This window comes from Colobus angolensis, unplaced genomic scaffold (genome assembly GCF_000951035.1).
Source record: "Colobus angolensis palliatus isolate OR3802 unplaced genomic scaffold, Cang.pa_1.0 Scaffold135, whole genome shotgun sequence".
Taxonomy (NCBI): domain Eukaryota; kingdom Metazoa; phylum Chordata; class Mammalia; order Primates; family Cercopithecidae; genus Colobus; species Colobus angolensis.
This window is the reverse complement of record NW_012114433.1, coordinates 1,248,729-1,270,249: the sequence shown is the minus strand read 5'-3', so window position 1 is coordinate 1,270,249 and position 21,521 is coordinate 1,248,729. Positions and strand designations below refer to the sequence as shown.

General features: G+C 40.5%; 1 protein-coding gene across 2 annotated transcripts in view; it reads right to left on the bottom strand.

The window, feature by feature from the left end:
- Positions 1-21,521, bottom strand: part of ATP9B (ATPase, class II, type 9B) — a 290,892-nt gene that overhangs the window by 150,085 nt on the left and 119,286 nt on the right. For both annotated transcript variants that reach the window (XM_011934361.1, XM_011934362.1), the window contains exons 9-10: positions 18,164-18,244; positions 4,763-4,838 (exon numbers count right to left, since the gene is read on the bottom strand). In XM_011934361.1, the coding sequence (XP_011789751.1) occupies positions 4,763-4,838; positions 18,164-18,244 (157 nt within the window). The remainder of the gene's footprint in view (positions 1-4,762; positions 4,839-18,163; positions 18,245-21,521) is intronic.

Here is a 21,521-nt window from a genome sequence, read left to right as displayed (position 1 = left end):
AAAAAAAAAAAAAAAAAAAAAAAGATTTAGGAGCACTTAATCTTCAAAGCCAGTGGATTACATTTGCCTGATCCATAACTGGACACTTCAGACTGACTACAGGTAAAAATTAATATAAAATATTCAGATGCTTTGGGTCCAAAAAGGGAGGCATAAAATATGACCACATTTACTCCTACACTCCACAGACCCCGTGACTAGGGCCCTTGAGACTTAGCCTACTTCCAAGAGGCTACTATGTGGACAGTCTGCAAGTCATTCTACAGTCCAACTCTATTATGTCCAACTTCTGTTCAATCACAATTTCATGTGAGTAGGATAATTACTCTCTTGGTTATTACGTGCCTTCCTTGCTACATGCTATATAGAAAATTTCACGCAAAATTATACCACCTTCTATTGACTACAGTTGTATTTTAAGCAAATAACTTCCACGACGCAAAGCAAGACAAAGAATACTAACAAGGTCAAATTTTGTAGAAAAAGATCCTCTCCTTTATTTAAACGTTTCTAGTTTATATCACAAAACATAATCTAGCACTTCAAAACAAGTAGTCCACTCAATATTTCAAGTGACAGGCCTATTGCAACACTTTTAGTTGCTATTTTTAACCACTGATATATTATGTTTAATTTGCAGATAATCAATCAATCCTCACAAATTCAAATTAAGATGATTCACAGAAAATTATATAAAAACACAAAATATAAAACCTAGACCACTTTAACAAAACAACTAATGGCCTTAAGCTATAAAATCAAAACGATGTGAAATGCTTACTAAAAGTCAGCACGTATTTCATGTGTGTCTAATGAGAGACAGAGGTATTAACAAATCAACGTATTTGTTGACTCTCAATTATACACCCAAAACCTGCTAGATGCCATTAGCAAAAGCAGGCAGGACCACATACACCATCCTCTGGAACACACTCCCACTCGCAGATGCCCTCCAGGAGCCAATTTCCATAGAACCCCAGTGTGCACTGCTCCCTGGGGCAGGTGCTCCCGGGCTGGACCCAATGATAGCAAGGCAGACACTGAGCACTACACATACAACTCCAGTCACGCACCAAGTACAGGAAACTGATGAAGACCACAAACTGTGCCCCAGAATGTAAACGACCTAGACCAAAACTGATGCACAGAGTACAAAGGAGACCCCCAACCAAGGTCTAGTGTCCACACGGCCAGGACACAGAGACACAGGAGACCCGCACCCAGATCTAGAGTCCACACGGCTGAGACACAGAGACACAGGAGACCCGCACCCAGGTCTAGACACCACGCAGCTGGCCCACTGAGTGACAAGGAGACCCGCACCCAGGTGTGGGTCCACACGGTCAGGGACTGCCCTCTGACAGCTCCGTCACACTTTTGTCAACCTTGCCTTAGGGAGCCGAGCTTTCCTTCCAGTTTTGTGACAGGTGAGTATCAGGAACACTCCTTTCTATGCTCATCATGACAGTAAACACAACAGTTCTCCAGGACTCCATTCTGCATTTTACAGAACAAGTTTTCTGAATCCACATGGGAAGTGAAACCTCAGGCCGCACAGCAGGCTCCCTGTGTCCTGCCTTGGGTCGCCTGTCTGTGTCTAACCTGAGTCCTGGTTCCCATGCACTGAGAACTCCAGGACGGGGAGGAAAGGCCGAGTTCACTTCCCTCCAGAGTCAACTTGAATTCAACTGAGATACGACTTTTAAAGTATAAGAGTAAAAGGAATTCTCAACTTGTAATCAATTACAAAGAATACAGGAGTGCTTAGGTTACTCTGTAAATCTTAGAGTCTTTCAAACATTCTTTAGGATATAGCAGTGTGGTAAATATATAGAATGTGGTAACTGTTCACATTAATAAGGCTTTTAAATAAAGATACGTATGTACTAAAAGAGTTGTAATTAAAGAAAAAGCTTACATTTAAATATGTTCGAATACAAACTAACATTAAAGGCACCTTAATTAAGCTTCTCGAGTGGATGGTTTTTTTTTTGTTTTTTTTTTTTGAGACGGAGTCTGGTTCTGTGGCCCAGGCTGGAGTGCAGTGGCGCGATCTCAGCTCACTGCAAGCTCCACCTCCTGGGTTCACACCATTCTCCTGCCTCAGCCTCCCAAGTAGCTGGGACTACAGGCGCCCACCACCACGCCCGGCTAATTTTTTGTATTTTTTAGTAGAGACGGGGTTACACCGTGTTAGCCAGGATGGTCTCGATCTGACCTCGTGATCCGCCCACCTCAGCCTCCCAAAGTGCTGGGATTACAGGCGTGAGCCACCGCGCCCAGCCGAGTGGATGGTTTTAAAGTCATCTTCATGCCCACTAGGAAGACACAACAACGAATGCTAGATGGCAAAGAGAACAGAACGGGCAGGATGAGGCTGGCATGTTACAATGCCTAATTAGCGATCAATTGGTCGGGTCCACTTGCCAAGGTCATCAAGAGAACCGAGGTCAGGAGAGAAAACTTTGTTCAGGAAACTGTATTGGATGTCTCAAAAGCCTTTAGCTCGAACAACTTCAGTCTCCCTCAGGAGAAGGGCCACAAATCAACAGTACTAGGGATCAGTAACAACATTTAATACACGTTTACACAGCACCCAGGAAAAAAAGATGAAATTTATTTTAAAAAGAGAAGCATTACTATCTTCACGAATGATCCTTAATTAAGAATAAATATCAGTGAGATGGAAGAAATAGGCTGCAATAACTACGTATGGAAAATGTAAGCTTTCTCCCCATGTGTCAGCTTCTGAGTCCTGTAACACAAATGCTTTCGTGTAACTACTGAAAGCCGAGTGCTCAAGGACACTGGCTTCCGGGGAAGGCACAGCTGGACTCCATTCTGGTCTCGGTGTGGCCTGGCTCGACGGTAACTGGCAGAGGGAACACACCTGCTGAGTGCAGTCATTCAGCGTGAGGCCAGACCGGCACTGACCATACTCACCACCTGGCGGAGAGGCTGGCAACACTCATGCTTCTCAGCAATGCCAAGGCAGCAGCATGAAGAAAGCTGGAGGGCAGGTTTCCCCAGCTGAATGTGCCTGCCCATGGTGTGAAGACCCTTACAGAGCCCAGGGTCCACGTGTTCACCCTGGAAGAGTCCTCCTGGCATGAGTCCTTCTCAAGGCCTACAGAGCCCAGAAACTGGCCTGCTCACCTCTGAAGTCTCTTCATGGAAAACTGTCCTTATTCTCTTTGTATGTTGAGAAATTTATATATGTATGTTTTTTATATATATACACACACACGTATGTAACATTTATATCATACATAGATGTAATTTATATATAAATAACATCAAACACCCACAGAATTGCCACCTATTAAAACTGTCATATACCCATCAGGCATTTTGTAAAGACACAGAACACTAGGATAAGATTAATCCTCTTTCAAATTCTATCCTCCAAAAAGCTAACATGTGTACTCCTCCTGGAATTCGTTGTATAGTTTTGCATAGTGCAGGCCAACAGTCAAACACAAGCACACAAAGCTGCCCTGTTGTGTGACACCTGTCTTCTCCATGGGCCTGGCACACTGGCCCTTGGATCCTTTTCTTCAAGGTACTGTCTCTTGGTACCAGGCTGCTAGCAGGAATGGTCCTCACACTGTTCCTGCCGCCTGCCTCATCCTGCCACATCTGCATATTCTTTAAATCTAATTTAAATGTTTCTTCTTCAGAAAAGCTGCCCTTAGACCTGGTCTATATAAGCTTCTTTTCTTTTGTGAGGCAGAGTCTCGCTCTGTCACCCAGGCTGGAGTGCAGTGATGCCATCTCAGCTCACTGCAAACTCTGCCTCCCGGGTTCATGCCATTCTCCCGCTTCAGCCTCCCGAGTAGCTGGGACTACACATGCCCACCACCATGCCCAGCTAATACTTTGTATTTTTAGTAAAGACGGGGTTTCGCCGTGTTAGCCAGGATGGTCTCGATCTCCTGAACTTGTGATCTGCCTGCCTTGGCCTCCCAAAGATGGTCTTGATCTCCTGACCTTGTGATCTGCCCGCCTCAGCCTCCCAAAGTGCTGGGATTATAGGCTTGAGCCACCATGTCTGGCCTATAAGCTTCTTTAATTACAAAATTTCCATGGCATTCTGTACTTGTTTGTGATACTTAGCACAGTAACGTTATCTAGATCACCTTCTTAATCTCCGTCCACAAAGCCATAAGCTCCCTGAGGACAGGAACTGTAACTGCCTTGCCCTAGACCACATCACCATGCCTGGTGTAGAACAGGTGCTCCATGCACATGCATTGGGGAGTGAGTGGCACCCAGGCAAGAAGGGCTACCAGCATTGGGCAGCACTCAGAAGACACAGCTCTGACAATCTAGCCTTACATTCCGGGCTGCCATCACCTTTCGGGCACTCTCTTTCAGGGCGCCTTGCTGCTAAGCCCCATTACTGGCACCAGCATCAACATCAACCCATTCCTGCTTCTGTAGCGTCTCTCATTAAGGAACACTGACAAGTTTGTCAAGAAACAGGTCAAAGACGAACAGAATATCCCTATACTCCTGCACGAAGGCTGCATCACCTCTCCCTGTCTCTGGCCTTGCGAACCACGTGCAGTGTCTGAGGAGCAGCATAAGCCTCACCACAAGCTCCCAGGACTGTCTCAGACCCACTGAGCTGGAGTCTGCATTTAGCAAGGTCCCTAAATATTTCAGGGCACTGGGAGAAACACTTGTTTGGAGTCCCTGGACAAAACAAAGCATCATCTATCCGAGAGCAATCACACTCAGAGGAGAACGCTTTCCTTACCCGATGCAACAATGGTGCTTGCCCACAATGTATTTTCTATGCTGAGACTTTCATGAATGGGCGGGTCACTGTCTTCCTGTGCAGGGAGACAAAAAGAAAACACAACTGTCAAATAAGTGACTGTTCATTATTCATACCTTAGATATCCTCAGTGTTAGAAACAGGTCCACAAGCTCAATCCAAGTGAAGAGCAGTGCAAAGGCCCTGCAAAATAGAAGTTAGAAAAAAGGGACTATAAAAAATTGAAAGTATAAGTTCAAAGAAGTCCTGTAATCAATTAATTGCTTGCAGTGCTTAACATTAATACACAAACAAAATAATTCTAAATTCTCATGAAAGTACTACATCTTCTAATATTTATTTATTTATTTATGAGGTGTTATTATGTCGCCTAGGCTGGTCTCAAACTCCTGGGCTCAAGCAATCCTCCCATCTGAGACTCCCAAGTAGCTGGGTTTACAGGTGCATCCAGCATGCCTAGCTTATTCAACTACATCTTTAACATGTCATTTAACAACACTCCTGGAAAGGTAGAAAATATTAGCACAGAAACAGCCACAAGTCAACTCTTCAACATTTCTTTTGCATGCATAGCATGATGTCCTCTTCCCATCTCTCGTGAAGGACAAGGGCAATGCTTTTTAATTGTACGTGTATTCACGAGAGAGAAAATGTTTCTGTGAATATTGTTATAAAATAAACATATGTTTTTAAAATGTATTTCTCTTAAATTCCTCTTTAAAAGTATGCCATTATTGACCAGGCGCAGGGGCTCACGCCTGTAATCCCAGCACTTTGGGAGGCCGAGGCGGGCAGATCACCAGGTCAGGAGATCGAGACCATCCTGGCTAACACAGTGAAACCCCATCTTTACTAAAACTACAAAAAACTAGCCAGGTGTGGTGGCGGGCACCTGTAGTCCCAGCTACTCGGGAGGCTGAGGCAGGAGAATGGCACGAACCCAGGAGGCGGAGCTTGCAGTGAGCCGAGATCGCGCCACTGCACTCCAGCCTGGGTGACAGAGTGCGACTCCGTCTCAAAAACAAAAAGGTATGCTCTTATTACACTAAATACTCTTAAACAAAATTCAAGTAAGTTATATGATGCTAACTAACTAAACAGATAGCAAACAAATATGGCCACACATCAGTATCACAACAGCAATACATACAGTCTAGTTTTACATTTACACTTTCAATGTTCATATTCAGAGAAGAAAATTACAATTTAAAATCTGGGAATTTTTCATCTTGATGTAAAGTCACAGCCTACATTTTGGTCATGGAAGCCTTATTAGAATAAAGGACCACAAGCATCCACAGCTCTGCATCTAGAAGTAACACAGGGAAGACGTCCCGTGTGGGAGGTAATGACCTCGCCATCTGGATAGGGTAAAAGCCACACACTGTCCCGACTGCTGGGCGTCTCCCGTCAAATTATGCCACCTCCACAGAACTGTATTTTATTATGAAACGGTAATGTGCTATCAGGATATAGCTTAAGAAAAAAAAAAAATCAAATTTGAAAAGGAAAGAAATTGAAAACATATTTTCCAAAATAATCTGCATGTACAAAATACGTTTATGCTACTGGTGTTTCCCTTCTATTTACTTACCAAACCACTTTTAAATGATGTAATTTTGGCCATTTTGCTCATTACTTGGGAGATATTTGTTGGCCATTTTGCTCATTACTTGGAAGATATTTGCTAGATATTTGATTCTCTCATATACTTATTTGTGAAGCACAGAATCTAAACCAATCCTAACAGTTTCCAAAATATTTCCCCTAATATGTCAATTATTTAGAAACTAAGGTCTTTTCAATGACATTCCGTTTGAGGAAGGGGTTTGGCCTCAGTTGCATTGTATGCCCGAAACAGCAAGCCCAGGAGCTGGGAAGCACCCTGCAATGCAGGTGCAGCTCAGGGTCAGACTCTCCGGGCCTGGGGATAGTGACCCTTCCACCACATCCCTTCACAAGAAGCAACCACCTGACCTGAAGACTGACCTTAGCATCTGAGCCTTTGGGAGACTGAAGGCTATGATGCTGGGAACGGTTTACAACACAGCTGGAGTGCTGTTTCTTCGAAAAAAAACAATCATTTCAAAAACAGACACTGGCATCTAAATAAACAGCACCTTGGTTACATCATCTACAATATGATCTCAGTAGGCACAAGTGCAATGCCAGCCACAACAAAAGACACAAACAGGTCTTCTCAGCGATGTCAAGGGTTTAAAGGAGCAGGTGCCCTGCAGTCACAGCTGGGATGGAACCAATCTGTCTGCAGTATGTGCTGACTCCTGCATGGACCAACTACTATTTCTGCAGATACACAAACACCTTCAATTCTACGGTCCCTTAGGAAGTTTTTCCTTCAACCCCAGAGCCCCTTAGGAAGTCCTTCCTTCAACTCCAGTTTATCAAGTACAACACGTTGCACGCTTTGCTGAACTTAGCAGTTACACTTACAAAAATCTGATAATTAACCTGTATTGATATGCAAAATAGTAAGGATATATATTTTAAAGTGGAAAATCTGAGAATTATATTATCCCAATATAAGTCTGCATGTTTACAGGGGAAAAGAACTTAAAAGGAAGAGTCAAAAGAGTAATACTAGTATCTGCATCAGGAAGGGAGGAGGGCTGTAAAAGTGGTTTATACCTTTAACTACTTTATTTTTGCATAGTTTCATACTAATGGTAATATGTTTACAAATGTCAAAATATACTGGAATCAAATTAAGCTTTTGCACAGTAGCAAACACACCACCATTACAGTCTTTAAAACACAGAAGAACATTCAAGTACTTAATTTTCCAACACTGTTCTTGTTTTTTCCACAGAAAATGCCAGATGGAAATTGCCTTTTAATTTACTTTGTTTATAACTAAAGTAGCTGCTCAAAGTAAAGGCATACAATTTATCCAATGCTGAGATAAACAATCCAGAAAAACTGAGTTACCCCTATGACTTTTATGATTTGATAGAACAACAAAAATATCAACTTTAAAGAAAAGGCAAGTAGCCTCTATGGATTAGACCACTTTGTAACTGAATTTAGGATTGCACCGAAATGGGTAATTTCTGACTCATTCAAAAAATGGTGTTACAGTCTAACTCAGCTTCACACTGTGGAAGAAACAAAAAAAGATACATATCCTCATTCCTACTTCCCAGATACAGTTGGCACGGTATATCCTTTACCTCCTTTACCTGCTGGGGGTCTAGAGGTTCCAGCGTTGGCAGAGGCAGCTGACCATACAGTTAACATTAAGAAGTCAAATACTGAATTCTATATTTATCATTTTAAAGCATGAAGCAATACAATTTCTGTCTACCATAAATTCAGAAGTTTATTGTATCAGAGCAACTGACATGTTTCTAATCCCATGTTTTATGGGTTTTACCTTCCTAGCACAGAAAGGCAATGAACATTGTCCAATAAATAAAAGAACACTCATGAAATTCTTTTTCTAATATCCACAGGAATCAAGATGTCTTTCACCTCCAGTGCCTACTAGCACGATGCTAAAGAAATGAGTCATCTGCCTGTAGTTAATTTGAGTCTCCTTCTTTTATGAAGCATCAGATACTTGCTCCTCCATGCCCTCCTGCCTGCTGTTACTCAGCCTCCTGCCTCTACGAAGCATCGGGTGCCTGCTCCTCCACGCCCTCCTGCCTGCTGTTACTCTAAGCTTCCTGCCTCTATCATTCATTAGGTACCTGCTCCTCCACGCCCTCCTCCCTGCTGTTACTCTAAGCTTCCTGCCTCTATCATTCATTAGGTACCTGCTCCTCCATGCCCTACTGTCTCCATGATGCACCAGGTATCTGCTCCTCCAGGTTCTCCTGCCTGAAGATGCCCATCATGACTTCACCACCCCAGTAGAAATTCACACAGCTGTATTCCCTTTAAACTCTTCCTAATGATTCACTTGACATGAAAGTTTAATTATTGATGCATGCCAATCTTTTAGTACTATATTTTCTTCTAATGTCAAAGTCCAAGAGATAAGGGCATTAAAAAACATAAAAATTTAGAAGTGTTTCTCAAATGTAAACAAAAGTTTCTCTACAATTTAGTTTTAGAAATTTTAGCTGGTTTCCTGTTACTTTTATATGACCATTTTTTCATTATGAATGTTTCTGTTTCTCTCTAACACAATTCTATGTTGAAGAAAACACAATACCTATGCATTTTTCTTTCAGTTCTGGAATGGCAGTGATTGACTATAAACATTAAACATTTTTCTAACATGGAGAAAATTATTCCAAAAGATAGTTTTTTACCAGTCTCATGAAGCACAGAATAAATGACTGGGAAGACTTTATCCTCCCAGTCTTTTAGAGAAATAAATTATCTCTAAAATGTTCTATTTTGCTTTCCTTCTCTTTAATGGTCTATAGTGTGAATAGACAAAATGTGCTTGGGTGAGGATGCAAAATGTTACCATTTCATGCTGTTCTCTCAACAGCATACCCTACTTAACAAACAGCAGAGGATTGCTTTTTTGAAGGAGAGTATTTTGGCTGAAGATGACATGAACAATGATAAGTGTGCTATGGTTTGCAAAAGAAATTACAGCAGAAAATACATTCTCAAAATGACGAACTCGGAATGTGATGTTAAAGGACTATAAATACTGCTAATATTTCAAAACTGGCTACAATTCCCAAATCCAAACTTCCAGGAGAATACATATAGATTTTGAACAATTAGTAAAATTAGCAATATCAATCATTCACATAATGAAAAAGATTATACAATCAGTAATTTAGGTTGTTCTCACATTACCTGAGAAAAGCAGAAGCAGACACCATCACAGCCCCACATCTATATTAAATTCTGCACAGGCATCAGCATGCATATTGGGTATACTGCCACAGGGACCTTGAATTAATTTGCTCTAATTCCGTATTTATTTATTTTTTAAGACAGGGTCTCACTCTGTCACCCAGGTTGCAATGCAGCAGTGCAATCACAGCTCAGGGCAGGCTCCACCTCAATCTCGCAGGCTCCAGCAATCCTCCCACCTCAGCCTCCCAAGTAGCTGGGGCTATAGGCGTGCTCCAGCTGTAGCCACCCCACTAGGCTAATTAAAAAAAAAAAAATTAAATTTAAATTAGAAATCAGGGGCTGGGCACAGTGACTCACGCCTGTAATCCCAGCACTTTGGGAGGCCGAGGCGGGTGGATCACTAGGTCAGCAGTCCGAGACCAATATGGTGAAACCTCATCTCTACTAAAAATACAAAAATTAGCTGGGCTTGGTGGCACATGCCTGTAGTCCCAACTGCTCGGGAGGCTGAGGCAGGAGAATCACTTGTGGAGGCTGCGGTGAGCCGAGATCGCGCCACTGCACTCCAGCCTGGGCAACACAGCAAGACTCCATCCCAAAAAATAAATAAGTAAGTAAATTAGGTCTCCCTGCGTTGTCCAGGCTGGTCTCGAACTCCTGGGCTCAATTCCCACCTCAGTCTCCCAAAGTGCTAGGATTACAAGCATGAGCCACCATGCCCAGCCAATTTGTTCTAATTCTTATTTAAGTATTTAAGCTGACACAAAAGAAAGATATATTTTGTCTTATGTATATTACACTATAAGAAAGGAAGTTAAGTGGATACCACTCCTTAACAATGCCCAGTTGATAAATTTGAATTTAACTGAATTCAATTTTCTCGTTACAAACAAGTTATTTATCATATCTTTATTTTCTTCCTTTTTGAAAAATACACACAAAAATCAAGAATTTTCATCAAAATAATTCAGATTTCAGAATGGATATATCTTAAAATGAGAAAAAAAAACTGTTAGAAAACATCAAATAAAGGCAATGAAAGGCTATCTGTTTGAATGACCTTGCAGTAATTTGCACAAGGTAAATGTGCCTTCAATTAGCTTGAAAACCAGAAGGAAGTTTCTCTCTTTTGAGTGGCACAGCCTCCCACAAGTGGCCACCATCACCAGGTCATTGGCACACGTCTCGTGCCTCATGGGGTGAAGCCATTCCCATTCCTAAATTCAGTTTGTGCTCAACACGCCAATCGACTGTCCTAAAGTAACCAGGGCAGCAGCCAGCACCTGCTCCTAAAAGGGTGTGCGGGAGCCTCAGGCTCTAGAACCTGGATGGCAACTCAGCACTGTGGCCTGGAAATTCACTGCCCCACCCAAGTCTGTTCTGATGAAAACAATTCCACCACCACTTCTGCTCTGACCCCAAACGTTCCCGCCTCCACCTCTGCTCTGAACTGGATGGATCCCACTTCCGCCTCTGCTATGACCCCCGCGGTTCCCACCTCCCCCTCTGCTCTGACCTGGACTTTTCCCACCTTAACCTCTGCTGGGACTTGGTCTGTTCTCATCCGCCTCCGCTCTGACCTGGATAGATCCCTCCTCCGCCTCCGCTCTGACCTGGATAGATCCCTCCTCCGCCTCCGCTCTGACCTTGACAGTTCAGTTCCCACCTCCGCCTCCGCTCTGACATACACAAATTTACTCACAAGATATTCAGAAATGTATCCTTTATTATCTGATATTTGGCAATTTCCGAGAAACCTTTATTATAATTTCTTAATTAAGCCCACTTGGTCAGACAGCATTTTTATTAGTTGGCTTTTTTTTCCTAAGCTTTTTTCTGGCATATCTTAATAAATGTTCTGTGTGCACTGGGTAAACTACCCATCCAAGCGGCCTTAAGTCTCTATCTATCAATGGGGTCAACTTCACGGACAGTGTTCTCCAACACTATAGGGTTCTACTATATCCTTACTGATTTTCTCCCTACTCATTTGTTCAATTATTGAGAAGTGGGTATTAAAATCTCCAACTATCATAATGGGTTTGTCAATTTCTCCTTGAAGTTCTAACAGTTTCTGCGTCAGGTACAACCGTGTACAACATAACCACATTTCAGTAGACAATGGATGGCACAAACCACGGCAGTCCCATCAGGTGTAACAGAGATGAAGCATTCCTACCGCGTGGTCATGCTGCACCTATCAGAATGTCATAGCATTAGACATGACTCACGTTTTGTGGTGACGCTGGTGAAAACAAAACTATGGGGCTGCCGGTCGTGAAAGCCTAGTGCATACAATTATGTACAGTACGTAATATTAAATAACAAACAATTGTGTTACTAGTTTATGTGTTAAACTAGTGTTTTTTAACAAAAACAGTTTAAAAAGTGAAATTTTTAAAACTTAATTTAAAAACTAAAAAAGACTACAGACTAGGTATATAAAGAAAATATTTTTGTACAGGTGTACAATGTGTTTGTGTTTTAAGCTAAGTGTTATTAATAGAGTAAAAAGTATTTTTAAAAATTAAAGTTATAGGGCTGGGCACAGTGGCTCACGCCTGCAATCCCAGCACTTTGGGAGGCCGAGGCTGGCGGATCACGAGGTCAGGAGTTCGAGACTAGCCCGACCAACATGGTGAAACCCCCCCATCTCTCTAAAAATAGAAAAAATTAGCCAGGCGTGGCAGTGCATGCCTGTAACCCCAGCTACTCAGGAGGCTGAGGCAGGAGAACCACTTGAACCTGGGAGGCGGAGGTTGCAGTGAGCTGAGATTGTGCCACTGCACTCCATCTTGGGCAACAGAGTGAGACTCTGGCTCAAAAAAAAAAAAGATAAAGTTATAGGAAGCTGAGATTAATTTACTATTTAAGAAAAACATTTTAAAATAGGTTGAGTGTAGCCTACATGTACAGTGTTTAAAAAGTCTACAGTAGTGTGCAGTCATGTCCAGGCCATCACATTCACTCACCACTCACTCACTGACTCACCCAGACCAACTTCCAGTTCTGGAAACTCCATTTGTGGTTAGCAGTCTATACAGGTATACCAATTCTTCATCTTTTACACAGCATTTTTTACTGTACCTTTTCTGTGGTTAGATACACAGATGCTTATCACTGTGTTACAACTGCCCACATTATTAAACACAGTAACACATTGTACAAGTTTGAAGTACAGGAGCAACAGACTACATCATACAGCCTGGGTGCGTAGCAGGCTACACTATCTAGGTTTGTGTAAGTGCACTCCGTAACGTTTGCACAATGACGAAATGGTCTAACTTACTTCTCAGAATGTAACTCTGCTATTAAGCAATTCATGACCATATTTTGCAGCTCTGTTATTAGTGCATAAATGTTTAAGGTTTGTCTCCATAATAAGCCCTTTTCTCATTATGCGCTGAAATGTACTTTGTGTGATATTACTATAAGTAACTCCAGCTTTGATTGGTGTTGGTACGGTATCTATTTTTCTTTTTACTTTTTACCTGTGTTTTTAATGTGTTTTCTTATAGGTACCATATATTTGAATCTTGCTTTTTTACACAACTTGACAATCCTGGCCATTTAATTGGGGATTTAAACCATCTAATTTTAAACTTAGGTTTATGAGTTTAATTTCCAAATACCTGAGGATTTTTAAGATTTTTTATTTATTTCTAATTCCATATTGTAATTAGCGTGTGTATATATATATATATATAATAACAATTTTTTAAAAATATACTAAGACTTGTTTTCTATTCAACTATAGTTGGGATTGTTCCATGAGATTTTGAAAAATGTGTATTATGTAGCTGTTGCATTTAATAATATCTGTCAATATGCTAAAGTGCCTTCCTAATGTTATTTTAATATTCTATAGTTTTAATAAACTGCATGTCTGTATTCTATAGATTCGAAGGAAAAAATCCATTCTTGTAGATTTTATGTTGCCTATTAGTTCTATCAATCTGGAGGTACCACGTTTTTCTCCAGTCTGACAGTCTATGCCTTTTAACTGCAGAGATGTTTAATTACTGAGTCAACCATCTTGCTTTTCTACTTGTTTTTCTACTTTTGTTTTTCTACTTTGCTTTTCTACTTTTGTTTTCTACTTGTCACACCTGGTATTTCGTTTCCTGCACCTGTCTTTTTTCAGGGGGAAAGAAACCAGTTGATCCCACTTTAGCATCTAACTTCATCACCTCTAATGACCTCTTTCTTTTTTTAGTGGTTGCTCTGAGAATTATTGTATGCAACCTTTACTTATCACAGTTAACTCTGAATCAATATTATATCACTTAACACATAATATTTTTTTAAAAACTTACCTCCATTTATTACCTGGCCTCTGAAATCCTCACCCTAACAGAATGGTTTTGTAGTTATGTGACCTTAACATACACGTTTATATGTTCTTCCCTCTGCACACTTTTTGTTCACTTTTTCATATACTTAATTCATTAATTTTCATTCTTTTATTTTTATTGCTCTCTCTCTATATAAAGATTATAAATTTTCCTATTTCTACACATATCCAACAGATTCAGATTTTGATATGCAGTGTCTCCATTACCAGTATTTTTTAGAAATTCTCCAATTTCAGTTCATATTTCTCCTTTGATACAAAAATTAATTAATATATAGTATTTACATTTACAGGCAGAAAGTCGTTTCATTCACTGATTTTGTTACTGCTTACCAATTTTATTGCACTGTGATCAGAGAATATTGTCTGTATGAGTTCTATGTTACGGAACTAAAAATTTCTTTACAAACAAATGTATGTTCAACTTTTGGTGACACCCTATATATGCTGAAATAAAAATTACTGGGGAACAAAGTTCAATAAAAATTTAAAATGATATATTTCACTGCTCATGTTCTGAGCTCTCTCTTCTATACCTCTCCTACCTTTCTGTCCACCTGACCCACTAGGCACTGCAGGTAGATGTTCAAGTTTCCTATGACAGACTTTATTATCTTATAGCATCTTTCTCCACCTCATTCTAAATGCTTTCTCGATTCTATACTGGTATTCTTGTTAAATACCAAGGCTGCAACTCCTGCTTCCTTTTTATTTGTATTTGCTTGATGTATCTTTCCTTAACCCTTTGGCCTTTCTGATCCAATTTTCTGTGTGAAAAAGCCTGCGTACTATGCATCTTTAGCCATATGAATTGATAAACTGTTGTCTAATTGTTAAAACCAAATTTATTTTTTGGTGAGGTGTGTATTTTCTGGTCACTACCATTTTACCAGTGTCCCAGGAGCCTGCCTTCATCCTCCTCTCTTTGCTTAGACAGCTACTATTGAGCTTGTCAGCTTTCAATCAAGTCTCTGTCTTTCCACCAATGTAGCAACCAATGAGCTCCTTCTATTTTCTCCTCTCCTCCTCTTCTTGCTTTTCAGCTGATTATTTGAGGAAGCATATAAAATTCATACATACTGTACCATCTTCCACCCATCCTCCCTCCACTGTTTTATTCTTAGATCTGTTAGAGCTTCAGTGCTCACCATAAAACTTCCACCCAGGTCATCTATCGGCCGGGCAGAGCTAATCCTCTGTGAGATTATTCACAAAAGGCTCATGTGTACAACACACCTGAATTCTGAGAGCTTGAGACTGCTCTCCACGGAACTGGCACCTGCAGGACAGTCTCGAAGGAGCAAAACGCTCCACTCACACATTCTTCCCCTGCGCCTCCTGGAAAGGCTGCCCTGCTCTTGTATGGCTCTGCATGCTGAAAACACTGACACCAACCTGGCCCCTTCCAACTGTGGGTAGCTAGTCATTTTCCCAGGGAGACCAAAGGATTTTTCCCTGTACATGTAAAATATGACAGCAGCTACATGTCTTGGAGTTTTCTCATGTGCATGCTGGGCCCTTTCAGTGTGTACCTTCAGACATCCTTGTATTTAGTAACACATACTTGAGCTGTCAACGTTTCAAACCGCTTCATGATTTTGTTTCAAGACTCTGATGTTGGGTATTTCTTGCCGTTCTTCCACATCTGTCAACCTCTAGTCCTTTTCACCTCTTTGATCATCTCGTTTCCTCGACTCTTTTCTTTACAACCTCCCTATCTCTTACTGTGCATCCCCCACAGGCATGCTGTGATTCAGTCCTCCCTTCTCGGATGCTCACGTTCAGTGTTCTCCTGAGTTCAGTTAGCCTTCTCATTCACATTGTCCTGTTTTATTCTTAAGCTTTTATTCTTACATTCTTGAGAAATTTATTCCATTTTGATTCTTGTGTTTTTAAATGTCTGATTTACGGTGTTCTTTCCTAAGTACCACTGTTTGGTTAGTTACATTTAAATCAGGCTTGTTGCATTGTTATAGAATTACTTTGCATTGAGGTTTTTTCTTTCCCTGTTTTTAGAAATTTTTTATCAATTGAAAATGTGCTTCTCACTTATCTGTTTTCTTCTGTTAATAACTACATTTGCCCAGGCACGATGGCTCTCGTGTCTACAATCCCAACACTTTAGGAGGCTGAGGCAGGAGGACTGCGTGAGCCTAGGAGTTTGAGGTTGCAATGAGTTATGATCACACCACTGCACTCTAGCCTGGGCGAGACAGCAAAATGGGTTCCTTCTTCTATTCACAATAATAAAGGCTGTTTTTCTTGAATCTGTACAAATAGGAAATCCTATTCCAAGGATGGGAGGTGGAATTTGTTTCTTAATCCAAGAGTGCCTTCTTCTGCAGGCACAATGAAGTTCAATGTCTTCAGTGAAAAGCATCCTTTTGGGGTGGCGTGGGCTGACTCTTCTGATTGCTATTATCATGTTTCAGAAAGGTCAACTTTGTCTTTTTCTTCCTAACTAAGCCTCCTAAAGCCACCAACTCTTTACCAGTGCCCCTTGCCCCTGTACATTCCCCCAAGGTCACTTCCAATCTGTACTTCTCCACAAGTCCCTTCAATGTCCCATAGCTTTGCTTACCCAATTCATTCACAGGATGCATTATCCTACTTATGAATCCTTTTTCTTCTGAGGGCAAAACCTGGATGATATCAGCATCCCAAGACAATCTCCTTCTGCTGCACCATCCTGGCTCTGGAACTAACTGTGTTATTTTGGATATTTTCCCCACTTACAGTAAACTGATGTTCACAGTATTTTCTGTCTCACATTTCTGCTAAACATGAGCTACAGATTACACTCTCTACTCTCACAGTTAGCCTGTATGATTTTGGAAGGCTGTGTGGTATGTAACAAAATTAAGTGGCCACAATTATCCTAAGGGAATCAGAACTTATGAATGAATCTTTTAAAAACATCTGTGTTTATCATTTCTCTTCTAAGCTGAAGATCCTTCAGTGGCTTCTTCCGGTCAAGCCTGGATATCTTTCTAGTCCTATACGACCCAGCCCTTGCGCACCTGCATACTGAGCCATATGCTCCCCTTTGAACCAGGTTTTTCAGCCAACCCGCACCTGCTCTCTGACTTCCTTGTACTTCCACACACTGTCTAGCAAACATTTCCGACTTTTCAAAGTCATGAGCAATACAAATTAGAGAAAAGAGCAAGAAAAGGAAAGGAAGAAAGCAAATAATATTTCAAATTCTTAATAGTGGTTACAAAAATAACTTTTCATTTATCATCCTAAGGGTATCTTTTTGTAAAATTTATTCTCATATGTTGTCTTTAATAAGAACACACTGTTTTCATAATAACTACTTTTGTTTAAAAAAAAAAAAGATATGAGTTTATTTCAGAATTCATTGCATGATACTTATCACCAGGATGTGCTTCCTCCTCTGTCCCTCCATGAACATCTTATGCATGCTTGTGTGCAGCACCTATGGAAACAGGCCCAGAGCACCACAGGACTGTAACGACCTCACAGTGCCCACGCTTCACATTCCCAGAGTTTGCACACTACCTGTCACATTATATAAGCTCTGAAAATGCTTTTTCAAGTGATGACAACTGCTTGCCAATCCCTGCACGTGACCAAGAGTGAAATAAAAGGTGAATTCACCAACAAAAGTATTTTTAAAATAACTGCAGCAATTACAAATAACCTATAGTCATGTACTAAAATCCCTTACTATAAAGCATTTATAATATCAGCTATAAGCTGTTAAAGAGTAATGGAGTTTCTCAAGCCCTATTAGTCAGGGGCAAAGTTCTTCCAGCTTTAACAAAACTCTGTAATAATATAAAGTGTATGGCATGAAATATACATATGTGTATAAAGAAACATAACATGCACATACAGACTCACAGACATACATACAAATACCCACCCAACTCAGACAGTAAAAAGCTAGACATGATGTGGATATTATGGTATACCAACTATTCAGTCAAAATGAAAATAAATTACTTCATTTAACTGATTTGCAATATTTTAGGAGATAAAGATCTTATTACTAAATATGCTAAAAAAATTCCAAAAACTGTACTAAATGTATCCCAAAGACATATTAAATATGGGTACACTTAAGAACGTCAAACATTATATAAGTTTTCCCTTCCTAGTTTGAAACTTCTGTTTGAATTTATTCTTGATTGAACTACTGTCTCAAAATAAAGGTTTGCTACTTTTAACTTACACAATAACTCTATTTGTATTGAACAACAGGTTTAACTTACCCTGGTAAATGTGCCTTCAAAACTGTGAATGTCCATTTGTGGTTTCTGAGCATAAACATAAGCATTGATAGAAAACAGGTCCTGGAATACAGAACATTTGAATTGATTATAAAGTTATAGTTTAGTAAAATTACTTGGAAATTTCTCATTTGCTAATTAATATTTTTCATATATTATTTACCAAAAGCGATCATTGATTTTCTTAGATTTTTGTGTGTCAACACTATAAATTACAATGGCAGATAAAGACAGAAACCATTTTGAAGCTTGACAGGGTGTGCCCTTGAACAGCAGGTGTGAATCGAAATCACGCAGGAGACACTCACACCAGGCAGCCTCGGGGCCTGCCGGCGGCTCCAATGGTAGAGGTGGATGGAGCCTGTGTAGGAATATCCTGAAGTCACCTGGGTATCACAGTGTTCAGGGGGAATTAAGGAACCATCACAATTCCTCACAAGTTTTATAAAACAGTTGAATAAATTCCTAGATCTGTTCACGTGTTTTCATTCAAGCAGGCACTGATCACTATAAGCTAAGGGTGGCCTTCCTTACAGCCATGAGGACATGCTTGTTCCGTGTGTCTGAACCACATGCTCATGACGCATACTTATAAAATCACATGGGAAAGCGTTCACGAAACACACATCATAGCTACTTTCATACTATTAATTTTGGAGCAGAAAAGACATAGGCTTTAGGTTGTTTCATTCACTGACTACACATAAAGGTTAAATCAGAAAGTCTCCAGAGGCGAGGCTGAGCCTGGTCTCTGCTGGACGCCACCCCAGTGCCTCTTCTTGCTGCTGACTGTGCTCTATGCTTTTGCTGTCACAAATCACAGCCAGGACGAGGATCAAATGCTGAGTCCTGGGAGTCCTCCTATCAAACTATCTAATTTTGGGTGACCCGCCCCCCCATGACCCTTTAATACACAGAGTTTGCCATTTCTATAATTCTGATTTCCATTCTGTACATGTGAGTGTATAAAGTTCTGTCATGGCTGCTAAAACTCAAATAGAAAACTCCCAGACTCCCAGACATGAAGAAGCAGAGGTGAGAGATTAGGGTGACCACAGCAGCTGCAAAGTGAGAAAGAAATGGAAGCTCAGAAAGGAGAGTGCCTCAGAAGGGGCCGAATGTGTGTATGATCTCATTCTGACACCTAACCTATCATGCCCTAACCTATATCCACTAAAAGAATGGAACCGAGACCACCACAGCAGCTCCCTAATGCCAGAAAGGTAGAGTCTAGAGTTTGACTTCAGTTAAGTTAGCTACCATTTAAAACAGAACCAAACAAAACACCAGTACTCTTCAGTAGAACATAACAGAATCCTGAATCCTGCCTCTCTACAATGAATCATTTAAAAAAATGAAGAGATGATCCAAATTTCTAAACATATGAAGAAACAAAAACACAAAGTCCATACCCAAGAAAGCACATAATCAGTGAAGACTAGCCCTGAGATGACCAAACATCAGAATTAAGAAGGGAGAATTTCAAAGCAGCTTTAGCACATCTGAAAGAAAAGCATGCTCCTAACGAGTAAACAAGGAGGAAATCACAACAAAGAAAGAGAAAGTGTATTTAAGAACAAAGAAGCACATAGAAATTCCAAAACTGAAAAAATGCAATGTCTGCAATAAATTCTTCAGATGAGATTAATAGATTATAGATGACGGCGAATCTGAACACGGGTCAAGAGATAATGATTCCAAAGGACATAGGAAAAATTATTTTGAACATGAATACAGTCACAGAGCCATGAAGGGAGCATCATGGAATCTGACATGCGTGTAACTGGGGTTCAGAACGAGTGGACAGACAGAGAATCAAAAAACAAAAACTACTTGAAGAAACAACGACTAAAAATATGCCAAATTTATTGTCAGCCAAAAATGTACAGATTCGGGAAGCCCAGAAAACCCCTAAAAAGAAAAATAAAATTTAGTAATAAAAAAAAAAATGCTAAAAAAAAAAAAAAAAAAAAACTCAAAAATACCTAGAGAAAAATAACATTATACACAAGAGAAGAACTATCAAAATACCACTGATTTCTTATAAATAATGGAGTCGGAAGACAATGGAACAAAATATTTAAAGTGAGGAGTGGACTGTGTGGAGGGCAGACTTGTCAAGCAAGAATTCAATATCCAGCTAATATTCTTTAAGAATACAGGTGAAATAAAGACACTGTCAGATAAATAAAATGAGAACTCCATTCCGGCAGACATCCACTAGAGGAGTATCAGCAGAGGTCCTTTAGGCTGAAAAGAAACAATATCAGGCAGAAACTTATATCGTCAAGAAAGAATGGTAAGGAACAAAAGTGGTCAATATCTAAGTAAATATTTAACAAAAAAAAAACCCAAATCCAATTTTTAATCTTAATTCCCTCAAAATATAAATAAAATGGGCCAGGCATGGTGGCTCATGCCTGTAATCCCACCACTTTGGGAGGCTGAGGCAGGTAGATCACATGAGGCCAGGAGTTTGAGGCTAGCCTGGCCCTCATGGAGAAACCCCATCTCTACTAAAACTACAAAAATTAACCACACATGCTGCTGCATGTCTGTAGTCCCAGCTACTCATGAGGCTAAAGCAGGAGAACTGGTTGAACCCGGGAGGCAGAGGTGGCAGTGAGCCGAGATTGCATCACCTGCAGTCCAGCCTGGGTGACAGAGCAAGACTCCGTGCCAAAAAACTATATGGGTGTGGGGGTGTGTGTATGTATATAAATAAAATATGCTGGAACCGTTTATAATATGTGTAGATATACTACATATTAAAAAGTACAGTGAGCTCTTGAACAACATGGGTTGGAACTATGCAGGTCCACTTATACAAGAATTTTTTTCAATAAATCTATTAGAAAACTTTTGGAGATTTGTTGATAATCTGAAAAACCTTGAAGATACATCACATAGCCTAGAAATATTTTTTATATGTTTAAAGTTAGGTATAACATGAGAACATAAAATGTATGTAGACGTAGTCTATTGCATCACTTACTACTATAAAATATACACAGATCTATTACAAAAAGTTAAAAGTAAAATAAAACCTAAACACACAGGTCATGACAACATCTGCAGTTAACTGACTTGCAAATTGATCCTGAAGATGCAGTATCAAACCCTAACTGCACAGAACTAAGTGCAGTACGCACTGTGCTCCTGGAAACGTGTCGCAGCCCCTCCTGCTGTTGCTGCGGGGAGTGAGTGCGAGGGTCCGCTGGAAATGCGGTGCAGCACCATTGACCTCTGTGTGAGCCGTCTCCGCTCCAGGACCCCGTGCATCTGTGTGAGCCGTCTCCGCTCCAGGACCCCGTGCATCTGTGTGAGCCGTCTCCGCTCC